The sequence below is a fragment of the Cynara cardunculus genome (assembly GCF_001531365.2).
Source record: "Cynara cardunculus var. scolymus isolate 2C chromosome LG 3, CcrdV1, whole genome shotgun sequence".
NCBI lineage: Eukaryota > Viridiplantae > Streptophyta > Magnoliopsida > Asterales > Asteraceae > Cynara > Cynara cardunculus.
In genome coordinates, this window is record NC_037530.1 from 9322122 (window position 1) to 9342380 (window position 20259).

The 20259-nt window shown below is 35.8% G+C and overlaps 3 protein-coding genes and 2 non-coding genes across 8 annotated transcripts; 3 read left to right on the forward strand and 2 right to left on the reverse strand.

Annotated features, from left to right (window-relative positions):
* The first annotated feature begins 282 nt into the window (after window positions 1-282).
* LOC112508854 (actin-97-like) lies at window positions 283-4838 on the forward strand. Its single transcript, XM_025113656.1, has 5 exons — window positions 283-330; window positions 1536-1605; window positions 1723-2116; window positions 3277-3890; window positions 4572-4838. Exons 2-5 carry the CDS (start codon window positions 1546-1548, stop codon window positions 4635-4637), a joined length of 1134 nt encoding a protein of 377 aa, XP_024969424.1. The 5' UTR covers window positions 283-330; window positions 1536-1545; the 3' UTR covers window positions 4638-4838.
* A 394-nt stretch (window positions 4839-5232) lies between these two features.
* LOC112510286 (ENTH domain-containing protein C794.11c-like) lies at window positions 5233-7534 on the reverse strand. Of its 3 annotated transcripts, XM_025115647.1 has the most exons (5): window positions 7221-7534; window positions 7008-7130; window positions 6767-6928; window positions 5833-6154; window positions 5233-5260 (listed from the first exon to the last, which is right to left on the reverse strand). In XM_025115647.1, the coding sequence occupies exons 1-4, from the start codon at window positions 7325-7327 to the stop codon at window positions 5851-5853; spliced, it is 696 nt and encodes a 231-aa protein (XP_024971415.1). In that variant the 5' UTR covers window positions 7328-7534; the 3' UTR covers window positions 5233-5260; window positions 5833-5850. The 3 variants fall into 3 exon arrangements, with proteins under 3 accessions (XP_024971415.1, XP_024971414.1, XP_024971416.1); XM_025115646.1 differs by lacking the exon at window positions 5233-5260 and having other exon boundaries at window positions 5702-6154; XM_025115648.1 differs by lacking the exon at window positions 5233-5260 and having other exon boundaries at window positions 5702-6160; window positions 7221-7330.
* A 547-nt stretch (window positions 7535-8081) lies between these two features.
* On the reverse strand, window positions 8082-16711 carry LOC112508478 (dolichyl-phosphate beta-glucosyltransferase-like). 2 transcript variants are annotated; one of them, XM_025113100.1, is made up of 10 exons: window positions 16556-16711; window positions 16422-16470; window positions 15265-15371; window positions 13844-13889; window positions 10773-10907; window positions 10570-10659; window positions 10078-10197; window positions 9911-9994; window positions 9246-9310; window positions 8082-8491 (listed from the first exon to the last, which is right to left on the reverse strand). In XM_025113100.1, exons 1-10 carry the CDS (start codon window positions 16678-16680, stop codon window positions 8305-8307), a joined length of 1008 nt encoding a protein of 335 aa, XP_024968868.1. In that variant the 5' UTR covers window positions 16681-16711; the 3' UTR covers window positions 8082-8304. The 2 variants fall into 2 exon arrangements, with proteins under 2 accessions (XP_024968868.1, XP_024968869.1); XM_025113101.1 differs by lacking the exon at window positions 10078-10197.
* A 107-nt stretch (window positions 16712-16818) lies between these two features.
* TRNAK-CUU lies at window positions 16819-16891 on the forward strand. Its single transcript has one exon. It is a non-coding gene; the product is annotated as a tRNA-Lys (tRNA).
* Window positions 16892-16964: 73 nt separating this feature from the next.
* On the forward strand, window positions 16965-17037 carry TRNAK-CUU. The gene has a single exon. It is a non-coding gene; the product is annotated as a tRNA-Lys (tRNA).
* Window positions 17038-20259: the final 3222 nt, after the last annotated feature.

Below are 20259 nucleotides of genomic sequence, written 5' to 3' on the forward strand. Positions count from 1 at the left end.
GTTTTGGAAAGTCTAAGGACTTATTTGTTCCAAAAAAAATTCAAAGACTTAATCATTCCAAACAAGAAAGTTCATTGATTTTTATTGTACTTTTCCCCAATTAAAATAAAGGAATGAGTGGAGAACCGGAACGAGTTGTGGGATTTGCCGGCTTGTGACAACCAAGACGTGGGATCCATTTCCGTACATTAAAGAGACTTGGAAATCAAAACCAATCCAACGGTCTAGATCACATCTCTCTCTCTTCATATAAGTCTCTCTCATTTTGCATCTCTCTCAGACCCTCTCATCTCTCCCAAGTTTACAGCCATTTTCCTAGGGTTTCATCAGGTATCATGTTTCATTTATCCATTTTCCCTCTCTTTTTTTCATGTTCTTGGAGTTACATTGCTTCAATCAGTCCATAATTTTGTTGTTTTTGGGTGGTTTTCAAAATTTATTTATATTTGGATTCGGTTTGACTGTTCTAATTTGCAAATCGGTGAAGTTGATTGCTTTTTGTGTGATTAATTCCAGTTTTTGTTGTTGGCTTTAGTTGATGTTCTTTTGTTTGATCTGTCGAGTATGGGAAGTGATTTTCTGGCTGATTAGGTTACATTATTGGTTTGCAACTGGTTAGGAAGTATTGATAGTTATGATCCATGTTAAATTGTTGCTAATTTGGAATGCAAAGTGTAAGGGATAGTGTCTCACAAGTTCATCATTGGAAATTTTATATTCTTGCATCTATATGAAAAAGATCGAACACATTCTTAATCACACTACATGGGAATGAGGGCAACAGCTGAGTTTTTATATTTCGAGTCATTAGAATAAGTTTTCATTGAAAAATCTTTGTGATTTTGCTGTCGAAGTTGATTTCGACGTTTGCATATGTTATACCTTAAGCATGATGGTTCTTGTTTCCGGTGTTCCAAAATTCCATGAAAGTAGCCTTGCTTCCTTTTTTTTCTTCCTGATTGTTGTTTGTGTTGGGAAAAATGTACAATCTGGATGGACTAGTTGATTCACGTGTTTTTAGAATACGTAGTTAAAGGAACATAGATGGAGGGTTTATATATAGTTGCACTTCCGAATAGAAGAAATACAATCTGAAAATGAGTTCATGTCATTTTTCATCTTGGGAACATGTTTTTTGATTTTGGCGGATAAAATTCAGCTGAGCTGGAGGTCTCTTTAAAGTAAATCTAGTTGTTATGTAAAATCCATTATGGATAGAAACTTTATAGTCTTTGTGGTTGCTGAATTAGTTTAGAACATCAAAAAGTTGCTAGATACCATGCTATAAGTATCAACCTCGATATGTTCTCCTCTTTGGTTGGAGCCTTGTCTATTATGTTGATTCTGTTCAAGTGTTTATGTTCATGGTGCAGCTTGTATTGAATTTCAGATGTTTCTTATTTAGGGCTGTTTAAAGTGGTGAAACCTGTTATGATTTTTGATCATGGATGTGCTGGCTATATACTTCAATTTTATATGTTGAAGATCTACTACATTTTAAGATATGATGACTTATGCTGTATTTTGTTCTGCAGGTAGCATAAGATGGCAGACGGTGAAGACATTCAGCCACTTGTGTGTGATAATGGAACCGGAATGGTTAAGGTATGATTGTGGTTTCTTTTCTTTGTATCTCACTTGCACACACAAGCAATATGCAACTACAAATGATGTTCCAAGATTTTATCGTTCGTACTAAATAAAGTGAATTTGCTGTTACAGGCTGGATTTGCGGGAGATGATGCTCCAAGGGCTGTGTTCCCAAGTATTGTCGGCCGTCCTCGTCACACTGGTGTGATGGTTGGAATGGGCCAAAAAGATGCATATGTCGGAGACGAGGCTCAATCCAAGAGAGGTATATTGACTCTAAAGTACCCGATTGAACATGGTATTGTCAGCAACTGGGATGACATGGAGAAAATTTGGCATCACACTTTCTACAATGAGCTCCGTGTTGCTCCAGAAGAGCATCCGGTTCTCCTTACTGAAGCACCTTTGAACCCTAAGGCCAATCGTGAGAAGATGACCCAAATCATGTTCGAGACATTCAATACCCCTGCTATGTATGTTGCCATCCAAGCTGTTCTTTCTCTGTATGCCAGTGGTCGTACAACTGGTAAGCTTTTTATGCTTCTCAATCAATTGAAAACTTATGTTGTTTCCTTTAATTGGTTATGATTTTCTTATACCTTCTTCTTTTGTGTGTTATTGTTTTCTGTTAACCAACTTTTTGAATCTTTATCATGTCTGTCTCTCTCTTTGTTACACTTTTCACAAGCTGGGTTTTTCACGGAAATACCATTCTACTATTTGGAGTAGAGGTTAGGTCTGCATGCATCTTTTACTAGCTGGGTCTGTCTACATCTTACCCTCCCCAGATCTCACTTCAGGTGGGATATACTGGATTTTGTTTGGTTTAGTAATCAGTGCAAAACTTCAGATTGGTGTGAAGTCCTTCGAGTCTGTCAGACATGTATCATTAAAATGCAACAATTGTCACACGTGTATCATTCGTACATATCATAATTGAACTTGGCATTCTCACTACTGGCAATGGCCATCTTGTTATCTTTTTAAGTTATCCCTGAAAACAAATTGCGAAGTAACATCGATCTTTGAGTTTGCCGAGTTGGTAGTAATATTGTCATCATTCTTGACAACCTGGTTGAGGAGAATCAAGTCTTTCACGGCTGATTCTTGTTTCCTAACTTCAATGACCACTAGATCTGCATGTCAATTGTACTGCCTCCTTTCCATCTAAATTGCAAATTTGCAACCATTTTCTTTCTGAGCTGTCGATGAAAAATGCATCAATTCTCTTTTTGTAAAAACTGAAAGTTAAGTTTGCTTACTCTTCTGTTATCATCGTTATATATAAATCTATTGTATTGATTTGGATCCACATGATTTTTTTATTCGTCCATGAAGGGTAGTTTGCTTAAAAGTATACTCCCTCCGTTCCAAAATAAATGTTCATAATGAGAAAGGCACACAGTTGTGGACATGTCTAATTATTACACTTTTTGATTAATTGAATGACAATTTTACTCTTAATAACAGAGGGAGTAATTAAATATTTTTCATCTCATGATAAAGGGTAAAATTGGAAAGTCGGCCCTTTCGAAAAGTTTTCGACTTAATTTGGAACCTTATTTTGGGACAGAGGGAGTATGTCAAATCGAATGTTGCAACCTTGATTAGTAATTGATTGTGCTTAATTAGTTGCTTTATATAATTGTATTCTAGTCCTTGCTCTCATATTGTTGTTTGATGCAGGTATTGTCCTGGATTCAGGGGATGGTGTGAGTCACACTGTTCCTATTTATGAAGGGTATGCCCTTCCACATGCGATCCTTCGTTTGGACTTGGCAGGACGTGACCTCACTGATGGCTTGATGAAGATCCTTACAGAACGTGGGTATTCTTTCACTACTACAGCAGAGMGGGAAATTGTRAGAGACATGAAGGAGAAGYTGGCYTACATYGCCCTTGACTAYGARCARGAGCTYGARACWTCCAAGACTARTTCKGCTGTTGAGAAGAGTTACGAGCTKCCWGATGGACAAGTKATYACWATTGGTGCTGAACGTTTCCGTTGCCCAGAGGTGTTGTTCCAGCCATCCATGATAGGAATGGAAGCAGCCGGTATTCACGAGACTACATATAACTCCATTATGAAGTGTGATGTTGATATTAGGAAAGACTTGTATGGTAACATCGTACTCAGTGGAGGTTCAACCATGTTCCCCGGCATTGCTGATAGGATGAGCAAGGAAATTACTGCATTAGCCCCAAGCAGCATGAAGATCAAGGTTGTGGCACCACCTGAGAGGAAGTACAGTGTCTGGATTGGAGGGTCCATCCTGGCATCTTTGAGCACCTTCCAGCAGGTTTGTTTTCAAACATCCATGCTATTGTTATTAACTTATTATTTATGAAAAAAAGCAAAGAATTACTGTCTCAATATTAAGACTTTCTTTGTTGAAATGATAAATAGCCAAAATGACTAGCGATGTGATTGTGGGTCCTGTTAGAATAATTGGGATGGGACCCACAAAATGGAGACTGAATAATGTGTAGAGTGTGTTTTCTACGTGAGCCAGGACAGGACAAAAACTTGTTGTCCCACATTTGGTGCAACGTTTGACTGAGAGGACAGGACCTAACCGGGACAAAAATGCATTTTTCTGTCCCACAAAGATAGGTGGAACAAAACCAGGGAGGTGGAGTCGTAGAGACAAGATTTGTAAATTACTAAAGTGTTCATTTCAAATTAAAACCCTAAAACGTTCAACAAATCTTTCACCTGCCTATCTCACTCGCCCCCTACCAAATGTATCCGGAGGGAACTGAGATAAATGATTGAAACCTAGCATGTGCTTGCTAGAGACTAGAGTAAAGATAAAAATGCAACTTTGAACTTAATTCACAGTGAACAGGTAAAGGAAACAATCAAGATCAAACTCATGAGCTGAAATAAAAAAAAACCCTAGACAAGTTTGATGTTTATTCGACTATTGATCTTGAAAGATCTCTAATTTTGGGATTATGGTGGTTTGTTTTAAATGCAGATGTGGATTGCCAAGGCCGAGTATGATGAGTCTGGACCATCAATCGTGCATAGAAAATGCTTCTGATATGTGCATTTGGATGTTGTTTTGAAGATACGCAGTTTGCAACGTTTTCGTGTAACTTTGTTTTTCTATGTCTATTATATATATATAATGCTGTTTTGTCAAAGTTGGGTTAATGCCATCAAGAGAGCACAAACATGATTGCTGTATGTTCTACAATTCTTTTATTTTAATCCCATATTAGAAGCCATTCCGATTCCTTCATCTGTCTTTTTTTCTTTTTCAACCTTCCCTTGTTGATAAAACCTATAATCTTGTTATGGTTGAATTCATCATCTTCAAGTACCCGTGAAGTCATTGCATATATGGTGATGATTCTTGTAGGATTGCTCAAATGCTCATTCCTTCACAACGAACAAAAGATATCGTTCTTTTTGCCATCTGGGAATCTGGCGCTTTTAATAATAAATCATGTTGGCGATCAGGTACGTTCTACCCTTTTGCATAAAGGCAAAATACATCAAGATGTAACAAAGTTTGTGTTGGTAACCACAAAGGGTGGTGCCTGATTGGTTTGAGTTTGACTCCAAAGGTCAAAAGTACCAGGAGGTCCCAGGTTCAAATCCAAGGAGGAATAAAAATCCCCTTGTGGCCACGAAGGTTCAAATGCGGTGACTCCGGGCTATCTGCAAAGCATGTGGTCGCCCTGGGATTAGTCGGTTCGCATAACGGATTGAATATCCAGGTAAATCAAAAAAAAGTTTGTGCTGGTTTTTATCTAGTTGACGACATAGATAGTTATATCAAGTTTATTGTCCACTTCATCGTAACCCTTTCGCATAACCTTTCTATAAATGGATATCCACGTCATCAAATGTTTTTTTCTCTTTTTTATCTTTCCAACTGCTATCAACTAGATCTAGTCCTATATGAAACTTTAACCTGTATAGAAATGGTGGATAGCATAGCACCATGATAATGATACTTTGACTTTTTTAGTCAAACATGTTAATTCTTTGACTTCCTTGAATTGTTTCTTCACTATTTGAAACTTCATACCAACCATTAGAAACACAAGAACAAAGTGGTATAAATATGTATTAAATTTAATGTAAAGATGTCCACCTCTTTACCCGCTAGTCTAATACTGGGGGATAAATAGTAAAATATCTTAGAAGTGTGTATCTTTACTGTTTCATTGGTATAATTTACTAGAGTATGCTAAATATGCAGGATTTCTATTTGTCTAGATGATTACCGTCGTTTCTTTTGTCCTTCACGTCAATGGGTCCGTATCCTGATGCCCATCGACTCGAAAAGGATGATCTGTGTAGTCCAGATTATCGTCTTCTTCGTCTTCATCTTGATGGTCATCGTTGTAATCAGATTTGAAACATGTTAGGGATCTTGATTCCGTTAATCTTCTTCCAACGTTTTTTTGAGTAAAACTACCAAAACCTTTGATCCCACTCGTGAGCTTACGAGCCCTAGACCTCTCTTGTTTCAAAAAAGATCGGTCTTCGTCAAGCAACTTCAAAATTCGTTCCGATTTCTCTCTTACTCTCAATCCCCAATTGAATCTGCATCTTTCTCATAAGATAATATATTAGTTCAAGCTCAATGCTTTTTGTTGCAAACACACAATTTGTTTCTATGAAAATAAAGAACCCCATCCAAAAGAAAGTATCAGTATTTCTATTTTAGTTTGTTTTAAAATAAAATTTCTATTTTAGTTTGTTCTAAAATAATTGTCTGTTTTTCTTTTTTACCCTTAATTAAAAGATGAAAAGATTTTTTTCTCTATTATTTAATTAATTAAAAAAATTATGTAAATCTAAAATTTTATATTTTTTTTTCACTATAAACATTTAGAGGCCGTTTACCTGGTAAGTGCTTACCAAACAATTTTCCTCATTGGATTAACATAGCAAGGGCCAAGAATCTTACCTGGTAATAGCGACGATTATGATGAAGAGTCTTACCTGGCAAGTGAGGATGACGACTCTTACCTAGGTAAACGCTTATTGGGTAAATTGTTGCATAGGATACCGTTTTGATGTACTACAATCTTATCCGATAAAAATAAATTATAATGTTGATTTCTATTGGTAAACACTTACCGAATAAGTATTTGGGTAAATGACCCCTTATTTATTTTGGGTTATAGAGATGAAAGAGTCTTGTTTGCATACCTATTTTCATCAACATGATGGAAAATACCCATCTCCTTGATAACCTCTTTATCACATTGGAATTCTTCTGAGACTCTTTGTGGACCATGGGTGAGCAAGTGCTCCAATACCACAAGAGCCTTATAGGATCCTCTCCAATTCTCTTCATCAAACTTCCACAACCTAAAACACCCATTAGATTTTGCAAATCTAATTGACAAATCCATCTTTTTAATGCAAAAAAACACACTAAATCTAACACCTTTTGTGAAGAATATCGACAATCCTCCAATAATCATCGACTTCAAAAGCCGAACGTGATATCAATCCCATGGTATGAGTGTCTGGTGGCCATGAATCTTCATCTGTTGCTTCTTCGGTTAATCTTAGACAAACAAAAAACCTCTTTATATGTGTTTAACACAAAAACCAAAGCACGTAAAATAACTATTATGTTAGCAAGAAACATGCTTACAGTTCTGTAGGTGTGACATCTGTTAGGGCCAGCCGTGCAGTCTTGATCTTCTCTTTCAAGAAGAAAGAAGCTTGCTTTTTGAGTTTGTGGAAGGAAGGAGAATCCATCTTTTTTGCTTGTTTTTCGTGTTTGGTGATCTTACGGTTTGCATAAATACCATTATCGATACGACTATAACTAATTTAATTGATTAAATAAATATTATGTATGTTGAATGTGCCCAAAATGAAAAGAATTTGCAACTACTCCATTATCAAAGATAAGAAGTGGATTTGGCTTATGCAATGAGAATGACAAATGTTAAAGGGTTTCAAATAAAGAAACTATGGATTGATGTTAGGTGTTGAGGCATTCAACATTCAAAAAAGCACAAAATGATGATGTTAGGTTTTGGCTAATTGTGCCTGTCTTTAGGTAAATCTCATTCAAAGGCATTTTCGGTCTATTTTTTTTTTGCAAAAAAAATTGTTTCCGAAAATACCCTTGTATGAAACAAGCGACGACAAAATGTCATGTTACTGATCAAACCGAACGCGTTGTTAATAAACACGTGTATAAAGATTTCATTATCTAAGTAGTGAATGTATGCTTTGCAATTGCATGGTTAAAGCACAAGATTATGCATACAACTGTTCCATAGTTACCAAATCCATATTTGGTATGCTAATGGACCAATTAATCCATGTGGAATTTCTAAGAATAAACCAAACTTAACAAGTTCAGTAGATATCACTTGGAAAGCGGGATTTCAGAGGGACATGATGTACACAAACCTGTCTTCTACCCCAGAGGGCAAAACGTTGTATCAATTTAGATCTCCGACTTGTTAATGCTGGTAGATAGTAAACAACAGAAAAGAAAAGAAAAGAAAAGAGTTAAGAAGTACATCTTAGATGGATTCTCCAAGCTTTGAAGCATTCATGGAGTCAACCTCTCCTTCAAAATCTTTCATAAGTGACTGTAGATTGAGTTTTTCTTGCAACTAACAGGACATGGAAAGCATGAAGTTCTAGCATGGTTCATGAGAACTTTGTACAGTAACTGTATGTAAACATTAGGGTTCTTTCCGGCTGACCAAAGATGCTTAACTGCTTATGTTCCAGATACCAGTTCGATAACCCAAAGACATGAGAGCCAGCTCCCACAACATGTTAAGAATGCTTAATGGATTCACCTTTGATCCTGGGATTTCAGACCAGTTTACTGATATTTCAAGTATGGGGATATGGAAGTATTTACATAAGTACACCAACTCTACGTCGAAGCACCATCTGCATGAAGTGATCATAAATCAGGTTTTGTTAGAGTATAAAAGCAAAAATGTTGGAGCAATAAGTGCTATGATGATATTAATGAGATCGTGTATGCGTATGCTATAGAAAGGGTTTCGTCAGGTCATAAGGGAATAATTCAATGTTATAAAGCATTTTGCTCAAAAGTCTTGAAAACAACCCTTTAAGCATTCAATATTGTTAATTACTTGCACATCCTTTAAAATTCAAAAGGTGCATGTACTTACGTACACGTACAAGTTCTTGAAGCTCTTTGACATCCATAAAACTAAATAATAATGAACGATAAACACGTTCAGATATAGTAATACTCAAATAAGATACGTCATCATTAAAAACTAATATGAATTACATCTTTATTTTTAAATAAAATCAAACAAATTATACCAAAAATTGATTTATAGTATTTAATTTGACACCTGTATCGATATTTTTTTTGGGTTTTTTTACCGGATCTTCAAATTAGCGAAGACAATTTCAACGCCACTTGTAATTTCTATTTTATTCAAACATAAATTATTGATTTTCCTTTTTAACAAGAAGTTGCATTGATTTCATTCTTGTTTTACAATAAATCTTACATCATTATATGGGTACACGAATGAAAACAAGTTAGTCGTGTACCCATATAATGATGTAAGATTTATTGTAAAACAATTTAGTCATCGGTACCTCTTGGAGGAGAATTTATGAGATATAGCATGAGTAGTGAACTCATCTATGGCTTTCTTACCTCTTCAAACGTATATTGGTGAAAAGCTTCCTTGCAGCAGCTCTACTAAACATCTTAAAGCCACACTGCCATACATGGAAAGGTTCGTATTATAATTAGTACTCCCTCCATTCCAAAATAAGTGCCCATATTTCTAATTTTTAGTTTGTCCCAAAATAATTGTCCACTTTCAAAAGTAAGTGCCTACTTTCCCATTCTGACCTAGTGCCCTTATTATAAGATGATGAAATTCATTACTCTCAATGTTATTAAGGGTACAATTGTCAATATCTCATTTAGTTAATTACAAAGTATAATTATTACATATCTCTAAAACTGTGTCCTTTTTTATTGTGGACATTTATTTTGGGAAGGATGAAGTACAACAGACCAAGAAAAACTCAAGAAACTTTTCCATGTTTTTTTTTTTGTAAGGGTGTCCGGGCCAAAGCCCGACTAATCCCCGGCAATTTTGGAGGCTAAACATGGCCCCACTTAAATGTCGCCAACACTTCCCTTCCCAGGGCTCGAACTTGGGTTCATGACTATGCCATGCCCAAGCCTTTACCACTAGGCTGGAAGGTCTTTGACAACTTTTCCATGTTTTTGTCAGCTTAGTAACATACTAACATACAAGGAGTTAAGAAGAGCACATATAGTTGGAACAATATGATAAGAAAAATAACCTGTGTATCACGAACTCCACGACCAGCAGCTAAGAGGACGATGACATGGAAGCCTTTCATCAAAAAGTTCCGGTACCACTTCCTCTGGAGCATAAAGTGGTTTTGTTTATTAGAAATAAACATTGGCAACCAAAATGAAAGAATAAACTTGAGGTGCTATTACTAACTGTAGCTAGAGCTTTCTTTTCAAGATGAGCACGGGAACCAAATGCCACAATTGGGATATCTGCAATTCCTTTACTTGAATCACTAGCTACCTGACCTTTCGTTTTGGCAACTGCAAGGATCTAGAAGGAAAAGCATTTAATGCCCGTACTCCATATACATTATAACGGACTCTTATTGGTAATTAGTGATGATGACATTTTTAACACGTACATGATCTCAGGGAAAATCAAATGGAAACCACAAAAATGTTGAGAAACATACAGTGTGGTTTCATATATGAAAAAGATATAATTTGTTTCACATGTGAAACAAAACATGTCCATATGTACATTTCATATATGAAACACACACATATGAACAAGAAGACCACCGTGGATCCTAGCCTAAATTGGAACTCATTGAATGGTTCGGGTTGGTTCTCAACATTTTTGTGGTTCTCATTTGATCTTTCCCTACATGATGTTCTATTGATCCTTGTTAGTGACAGCAACCTGATTTTCAAGCTTTTCTAGGTCATCAACTTTTGTTGCTCCATCAGCATCCAACATAAGAAGTAGTTCTCCCCTTGAATGTAGCATTCCCTGTTTTTGCAATGCTTTCGCATAAGCCAAGAGCTTAGATCAGTCGTAGTGGCATGAACCATGATGAATAAAAGAAGAGCTTTAACATCACGAAAAGCCAACTAATTGCTCACTTTTCTTATAGCTTCTCCTTTGCCCTGGTTCTTTCTTTGAAGAATAACTCTGACATTGTCTACTTTATTTTTCCTAACAAAATCAAAGGCTATTCTTTTTGTTCGATCTGAACTTCCATCATCAATGATTATAATCTGTTCGAGAATCCATTCAATTAGAAATATATCAAATCTGGGCTTCAATGTGAAATATGCAGGATACCATTAATGACCCACTTGTTAACAATAAAGTTCAATGCTATAAGGTAAAAAGGAGAATTATTATAGATGGGAAGATCATTTAATATGGTTCAAGCTCATTTAAATTGCTCTACTTTTTGATGGATAGAAAAACTAATGAAAATTGTCAACAGACATTATAAATGGTCAAATGTGCTGCAATGAGCGACAAATAAGCTTATACAAGAGGTTGCATAAATTGAGCATACTTGATCCAAGTAGACAAGTACGAATATGCTTGTTGTGATTATTTTAATAGTTGATATGCATAAATTAGTAAAATTAGCAACTTCCCATGTATTTCCCACTCACATAGTCTCCCATTTGACCTCGACAAACTAGTCTTTACATTCGGCTAACTAAGCCTATTAAGGTAAATGTTGATTATTCTTTCCAGACCATGTTCGAGCGAACTATAGTAATGACTAAGGAACAGGAGGAAAATTATTTTATGACATTCACTAGAGCAGGAAAACAATACCTAGAACGGATAGACTATTGAATTCAAATGTGTTGATTATTTGATGAAATTTACGTTTTTAGTACATTTGATTTTATAAATATGGTAAAAGGCCTATCCTTAGGGTTTTTGGACATTTTTATAAATAAATCATAAGAGTGAGTTATTTTGAAGATTTATTTATAAATGGAGATTATTTGGTGATAATGCACTTTTAGTGTATTTAGCTTGGAAAATGCGAAAGATGGGTTTCCGAGTTAATCATACTTTTGGAGCATGTGGTTGCATAAACGTTGGTTAAATACGTATTTATTGCTTATGATGACTTCTATTGAATAGTCAATTGAGTTATTGAGCTTTTGGCTCAGCTTCGACTCAAATTTGTCTTGAGGACATTTGTCCATTTTAATTTGCTCTATGTCGAGCTTTTGGAGTTGTATGCAGTTATGGCATATTTATTTGAAAGTTACATGCTTTGGGTGCGTTGGTCATTCACCTGGAGTCATGTAATGTAGACTGCAATGCAATGGATCCACAGGCATAGAAGTCGGTTCGTTGGTTTGAAAAAGGGGATCATCATCCCTGTTTTGTAGCTTGGCACCCATACGAGTGATAGACCTAGAGTGGTTGAGTTTGGCGCCTATACGAGTGATACACCTGGAGTGGTTGAGGTTGGTTGTGTCAGTATTGCGGAGAGAGACCCATGTGGGGTTGGGCTTCGGGACCGTGGGTGTTGCGGAGATAGACTTATGTATAGTCAGACTCCGGAACCTATGAGTTGTCGATGTCATTTGGTATTGCGGAGGTGAACTTGCTTAGACACGGACTCCGAGACCAATTAGTCGATGTTTATTGTTTTAAGTGTGGAGTTTTGATGTTCTCACTAAAATTTCTAGTGAGTGGTCACCAAGTTATAGTTTGAGACCTTGGTGGTGGTACCCTATGGGGTCGTATATGGAGCCTGTGGTACTCTATTGAGTCGTGTACAGGGCTAGGTCTTGCGGTGGTGCTTGTTGGAGCTATATATGGAGACCGGTGACTTTTGTGGTGAACTCATCTAAATGACGAGTTGAAATCTTGGTTACCCTCGGGCTTGTGGTGGTACTCACTGGAATCGTATATGGATCCTGGGTCTCGTGATGGTATTCAGTAGAGTCGTATACAGACCCCAATAACCTTGAGTGAAACTCGGTAACATTGATGAATGACTTACTTTATGTTACGCTATGATTGATGGAAACAGGTATCCCTAGTCATCGAAAGGTGTTGTTTTGGGTATTGAGTTTTTATCTTTGTTCTCGGTGACGTTTTGAGTATGGAATGCTTTCCATGATTTATGGTTTTGGGTATTGAACCTTACCCGTGTTTTGGCATTTCGGATAATAGAGGTTTTATCCATGTTTTCTATAATTGAATATTATACCTTATTCGCATTTTGTGTGAGTATTGGGTTTTAATGTCATGTTAAATGGATGTTTTGATTAATGGATTTTAATCACAAAAATGATAGGTTCTGGGAAGGATGTTGCTTTTACACTAAATACATTTCATTTTGGAAATTGTGATTTAAATAACATCTTTTCAGTTTTATTGTTTTATGTCAAAGATGAAAACTGCTTGAACTTACTAGGCATTAAGCCTAACCCTTTCTATTTGTCGGCATGTGCATTAGGTCCTCATTGGGGGAATGGTACTAGCGGCACAATGAAGAGTTGAGCGCTAGTTAGAGGCACGAGGAAAAGTTAGCTATTTGAGGACGTCTCCCATATTTTGGAGATAGCTTCTATCGTTGGGTTTTAGTAACACCCATCCCTAATATAGACCTTGTGTAAGGTTTGGATTATTATTTGTTGATGTTAAATCTAGATTTGCTAGTTGAGCCTGAAGTAATCAAGTATTGATTTATAGAAAGGAATTTACCCTTTATTAAATGTATTATCGAAAGTTTTAAATTAGTCGCTCTGTCCAGATTTGAGGGTGTTACACTATCTTTGGATGGGTTCCATTTTTTAGAGAGTACAAATTCTATAATGAATAAACATGGTGCCTTGTTTCATCAATCCTAAGATACTTTCTGTTTCAACAGATGATTCCTAATCAATGTTAACGAACATATAAACGGTATAGATTGTCATTGGTTTGGCCTCAAATCTTGTTTACACCTTGGTGCCTACTTCCTATTAAACATCTGTCCAAAATTTTGCATGGTTTTTTGTGTTCTTTTATCACCCAGACCTTCAATAGTGGACATCAGATCCAAAAAGTCCCCTGAATAAATATGTATTCAATCATGAAATTGAGAACTTTATTGTACAAAGCTAGAGGCATATAATAAATATTATCGATGTGTCAGGAGAACCTTAAAATAATCACCAGAAGGGTTACAAAATACCTCGTATGAAAATGATTCGTCCTTTTTTGAACGTTGTTGAAGATAACTGCACATGGAAGATTAAAAATTATAGCCAATTCCATATGCACAACCACTTAGCAAGTTTGCAATGTATGTTCATGGGATGGATACTAATGGAACTGGGTTTCTTCCACTAAATTTTGAGGAAATTGAGAAGAGCACCAAAAGCTAATCAAATTATAAGCAACCAGCAACACAAGTTTCTAAGATAAATACTACTTCTCTGTCCAACCCAATGTTTTAAAGTACGGAAACGTGAGGCGAGGCGTTTTTCCACAGCAAGGCGCCTCGAGGCGGAAAATAAATAAAATTCAAGATAATATATCTACACCAAATTATTATCACCAGACACTATATACACACAAAATACATAATACATACACACAATATATACGTATGTGAGTTTTGCCACTAGACATAATTAATATACATATATATACACTGCCACTACCACTACCACTACCACTACCACTACCACTACCATTAATATATGTGTGTATGCATATATATATATATATATATATATATATATATAGATGCATAACACTATTAGTCTGCCACTACTATCAACAAAGAATTAGGAAGTGGGCTGTCAAACAAGGTTCATTAAGCCAAAAACATATAAAACTTGGGCTGTGAGGGAGAGGCCAAGAGAGGGGGACAACGGGTAGGAGAAATGGAGGTTCGGGCGGATAAGTAAGCCGTTAAGGAAATATAATACATATATTTACACACACGTATACATTCACCTAATTCTTCAAAGTGGGAGACTTGAGAAAAATAAATAAATAAATATATACTGTGTCGGTCTTCCATTACAACTGACATAGAAATATATGAAGTAGAAACGTAACAGAGTCGAAAACACCGACACTTTTCCTCCAAATAAAACGAACGCCTCTCTCACGCCTCACCGCTCCCTGCCTCAGTAGCGGGCTCATCTTTGCAAAGCGTACGTCACATACAGGCTGTGAGACATGATCATTTTTTTGGCCGCCCCAACCGGTTTTTAAAACCACGGTCCAACCAAAGCAATGTGAAGATTGCAAATTGGTACCCATTTCTAGGAGCTATTGATCCATTTAAATAAAAAACTTATTAGATCTTTTTAATATTATAAGTTGGAAACAATATTTCAATAAAAAAGTGAAAAGAACAATAATTTAGATGGCTTTCACTTTTGTGTCAAAAGGTGATTGTGTTTGAAATCTCCATGGGATGAAGGGAGTGCTATTTAAAACTGATTAGCAGAACTAAGATAATAATGAACAATAAGAAAATGAAAAAAGCAGTTGGACAGCATTTAAAATTTCAACTTCTGGTGGGATTTCAATGATTAAAATTGTAATTTCAACTGAAGAATCATGCTACGTATAACAAGTGGGTTTGCATTTACTCACTTCAGTGCCTCATCAAGAGCTGCAGGTAATCTATATTCTTCATTATAGGCAGGAATAATCAACGAAATGTACTTTTCTGCAGGATCGTTGATATAAGGGCATTGAACCTGCAACAAGTGGCCCCAACAGTGTTAACACACACTGCCTATATCTGAAATTCACACAATTTATACAACAATGAATTGTTAATCAAACTCTTCCCAAAAAGGAAATTAATTTGCTTATGTTTGTTTCTTGGTATGATGCCGCCAGTTTACAAGCACACATTCTTATATCAGTGTGTTTTACCCAGGAATCCCATATCAATCTTCTAGCTATTAGAAAGGTTGACAGTTCATTCATTCTAGCTTTGGGATCATCTCGCCTTTGTGGGTCTCCGCTTTCCAGCAAGCCCTTGAGGCTAAGAAGTCAACTAGCGGTCTAGGAAGGCTAAGAAGGCAACTAGCTGCTTAGACAATGACGATCTTTCCAGTCACGGATTTTTGCAAATGAAGAAGCTTCTGCCTTCTTGTGCAATAACTAGTAGATGTTCACAAAATCATAGATCAATGTGATCACAACATTCTACATAAATTACAAACAAGGAGATCTACCCAGATCCCAGAAAGGCAACCACAATTCAGTTTGCTAAAAGTAATAAGAAGCAGAATTGGGTAAGACCATCTCCAACCACAAGTCCACAACACCAAATTGGTGGTGGGTCCATTAACACCCAAAAAGGTAATTCAACTCCAATCACACTCCACATATGCCGTTTTTGAACAGGAAAACGCCATATATGCCGTTTCTCTCCCATCTCCCGCATTTTTCTCTTCTTTTTGCTGGCCGGTTGGAAGTTTCCAAACCGGAAATGATGTTTTTGCCTGCCAATTGGAGATGTCCTAGTAGATACTAAACTATTCCAAAGCTAGACACTAGAATGTCAAATGGTTTTCTGAGTCCCTAGCAGCATATGAAATCTTTCTAAGACACCCAAGTAGCAATATATCAGCATTTGAAAGTAAGCAATCAAAGGTATCCGATGCCTTCAAAAAGATCAAACGTCTCACTACAGAAACTGAACAATCACAACTCGATGAGCAGAACTACAGCAAACAATCATCAAGAAAATACAGATATGAGAATAATGATAACAGATAATAAATAATAAAAGGCACCTGTTCGAAGGAATTTGGGTCTTCAAAAATCGGGTGAGCTTCGAGATGACTGTCATAATAGATACAAACGTCAGGTTCATATACACATTATACATGAATATCATGGTAAAAATTAGGGTTCCAGATGAGCATACGCATGGTTGAATCGTCTTCTGAAGGTTTCAACAGCAATTGCCACAACTAAACCAAACCCAATAACCAATGTTACAATCACCACCAGTTCAAACATCATCGTCCATCTCCATCCCCATAGTTCCATATCTCCTTCCGGCTCCAATGCCACACCATCAAGTTACAAAATAGCAAGAAAAGATTCTTGGTATCAACCCTGAAAAAACCTCAGAACGAACTGGTTTCCATAAATCAATAGACGGAAGTGCAACTGACGTAGACATCAGCCCGTCTAGCTCAGTTGGTAGAGCGCAAGGCTCTTAACCTTGTGGTCGTGGGTTCGAGCCCCACGGTGGGCGTTTTTTCGTTCTTTTTGATTGATGGTGGACATGCTAGTTTTAAAAAGCTGGTTTTAACAAGAGAAAACAAACAGCCCGTCTAGCTCAGTTGGTAGAGCGCAAGGCTCTTAACCTTGTGGTCGTGGGTTCGAGCCCCACGGTGGGCGTTTCCAATTTTTGTTTGGTATTCCTCCATCCCTAGAATTAACATCTGCTCATCGTATCAACTCTTTCAATTCATCCTCGTTTCAATTCATCCTCGTGCAGCCGGATAATGGCCCAACAGATTACAGAACTAATAAAATGCAAACAAATTTAAGCAAGGTAGTAAGCACAATCAACATTTTAGACTTGTCGAGTGATGAATGAAACTCAATTTTATTTTCTTTGGTACTTCAATTACACCTCCTCTATTCTGTATATGTTTGTTCTCTATATTTAACTCAGCAGTGCACTCTTATCATGTGATTGTGAAGGGAATGAGATGAGCTACGTTCATTCTTGGCTTGCATCTGCTACAGAAGGACGCATGTAGTTCATCTAAAGAGAAAGAAACTCATGGTATTGGTGTTCTTTTCTTATGATTTTGTGGGTGTAGAATTAAGATTCCAATCTTTCTTTTTTCTTCATTCATATTTTCTATTTGTGTAAGTTGATAATTGTGTTTCACTGACTTGCTCCCTCGGTAGGCTTTGTAATTTGATTATTATAATGTATATATTGATAAATGTTTATAGGACTCATTTGAGAACCTCCTGATCAAGGTTATAGTTGCGAATATCTTGAAATGAGAACATAATGTAACGTGAACTCTGGTGAGTTGGGCTCGGATAATTTTTCAAAAAGGTAGCTTGTTTACTTTCCACTTTTTCTATCTACATGTCCAATGTCATTAGTTCAAGTCATAAATGTTATTGTATTACAAGTGATGTAGTTTTTATTTGAATTATTGTGATGAGGTCAGTTGATTTTTGTAAAACCCAATAATTTCGAGGAATAAATACTTTTTTTATTTTTATTATTACCTTTTTCATTTTTGGATTATAAAACATGTGTGTGTGTGTATGTATGTATGTATGTATGTAAAGTCAAGCTATGGGTGAAAATCGTAAATTTCGTTAAAGTAAGCAAGCCAAGGGGTTGTAGGTCATTTTTCATAGTACAAGGGTAGTATCTGGTGTAAAGTGGTCCAAACCCGAGGGACCTGTTTCTTAAATAGGACAAACCCTGAAATTTGAAAGTGACTTTTCAATGAGAAGTTTAGAGAGTTTCAATTGGCTTGGTTGGTCAACGAATAAGCCAAAATAAAACCAGATTTAAGTAGGCTTCGTTGTCCTCTTCATTTAGATTCAAACCACTCAGATTTTCGTCGAGTTTTGAAGGAGAAAACTGGGGTTGAAGTTCAAGGTCGAAAATTCCCGTTTTTCGGCTATTAGAGGTAAAATACTCAACTAAAATCCATGTTATTTATATGGTTAGCTTCATTTTTAAGTCCTATATGGAACCCTAAAGTCTTATGTTCCAGATTTCGTGTTTTATGATTCGATTTTCAGATTTAAAATTTCGTTCAATTTAGTTTAAAACTAAAACTTTAAGCAAAAAAATGGAACTCATTTCTTGACGAAAAATTTTGTTCCTTATGTAAAAATATTACTAAGGGTTTGTGTAAAAGAGCGAAGAAAATAAAACAAAAAACGAGTGAAAATGAAGCTCAAAGAAGTTGAAAACGACAACCATGGCTATTGTTTGACGGATTTCAGCTGGGTTTCAAGGTTGACCCGCATGGGTCTTCACTATTAAATTTTTTAAAGAGGTCGGGGTTCAAACCCGTGACCTCTAGTATGCAAAGTGGGCGCTCTAACCATCAACTCCAACAAGTCTTTGTATTCTACGGTTCACAATAAAAATATTTATGTTCACCTACATGTTCTTATTTTAAAAAAATTTAGCATAGTCCTTAAAGTTTCAGAAATATGATTTCCACGCAATAACTTTATGAATTTTTTGACAAGATCTATTTGGAATTACAAAATGAAATTTTTGCCCAACTTTGATAAAAATTGTTTTATGAAATTACCAAAATACTCTTACAGTTAAATAACTGTTTTTTCCCGAGCGATATGAAATATCCTAAATAATTATACATTTAAATTTGATATTTTAATTAATTATTCTTATATGGGTGCTTACAATAAATCATTTATATATTTAGATGATAAATAAATAAAATTTATAATGTCGTAATAAGGAGAGTTATTATCGAACATTTTTTATATTAGAGGATTTATATAAATTATATATTTCCTAAGAAGAGGTGTTTACGTTAAATACTTTAATTATTTAGATGATTTTAATAATAAGATTAAAGTGTCGTCTTTGAGTTTAATATTATCGAGACGCTTTTAATTTAGAGAGATGGATTTATAAAATCATAAAACGTTTATTTTGACGTTTTAGGATGTCATCGAGTTTTAGACTTCGGGTTTGACTAAAGTTAGTCGGGATTAATCGAATGGACAATGGTTGACTTTTGTTACGTTTGACACATGCGGATTTTAATGATAGGGTTCAATGGAGTTATTTGAGGCATACTAGAATTCTCGGATGTGGAACTTGACTTTAGGCCGGGTAGGATTGACCATAGTTGACTTTTATTTATTTTTTTGGAGAAACTAAGTCACTCATTAGATATTGTGGTATGAAATGTGTAGGTCTTCCATCAGAAGTTATCGGTAGTCAACCTACGTAATCAGGTGAGTTTTCATGAGATTTCACTGGGATGCATACCTAAGTACAAATTTATTTTAGCATGATATGAATCGTTGATGATGTGTACGTATGTATGATATTTCAGTTACATACATGTTACGATATATTTTACATGTATATTATTTTGTGAACGGTTGCATGCTATGTGTTTAATCAGTTTTCGAATAATTTTAGCATGCTATTCCATATTAAAGTTTTATGATTAAAGGGTGGACTTTGACCAGTATCATGACCAGTATAAAACACGATCCAAATAAGTGGACGATCAATTAAGACTGACATATCAACCCTGAGCGTGTTTGTGACTAAATGACCATACCCGAATAAACATTATATGAGATCTCTTCTTTTCAGTGTTTCAAATATATTTTTTTTGTAAAAGCTATGACTTTTATTATTAAGCATGCATATATACCTGATATATATGTCAATATATGATTTTATTCACACAAACCAGGAACTCACTGAACTTTATAAGTCGACTATAATATGCATCTCAAGGCCAAGTAGTTCGTGGGTGGATAATGTAACACTCTAAAATAAGGGAATTTTTAACAATTGTTATATTAGAGACTTACCTAAACCTCATTTTGATATTTTGAATTGATATTCAAAATTAT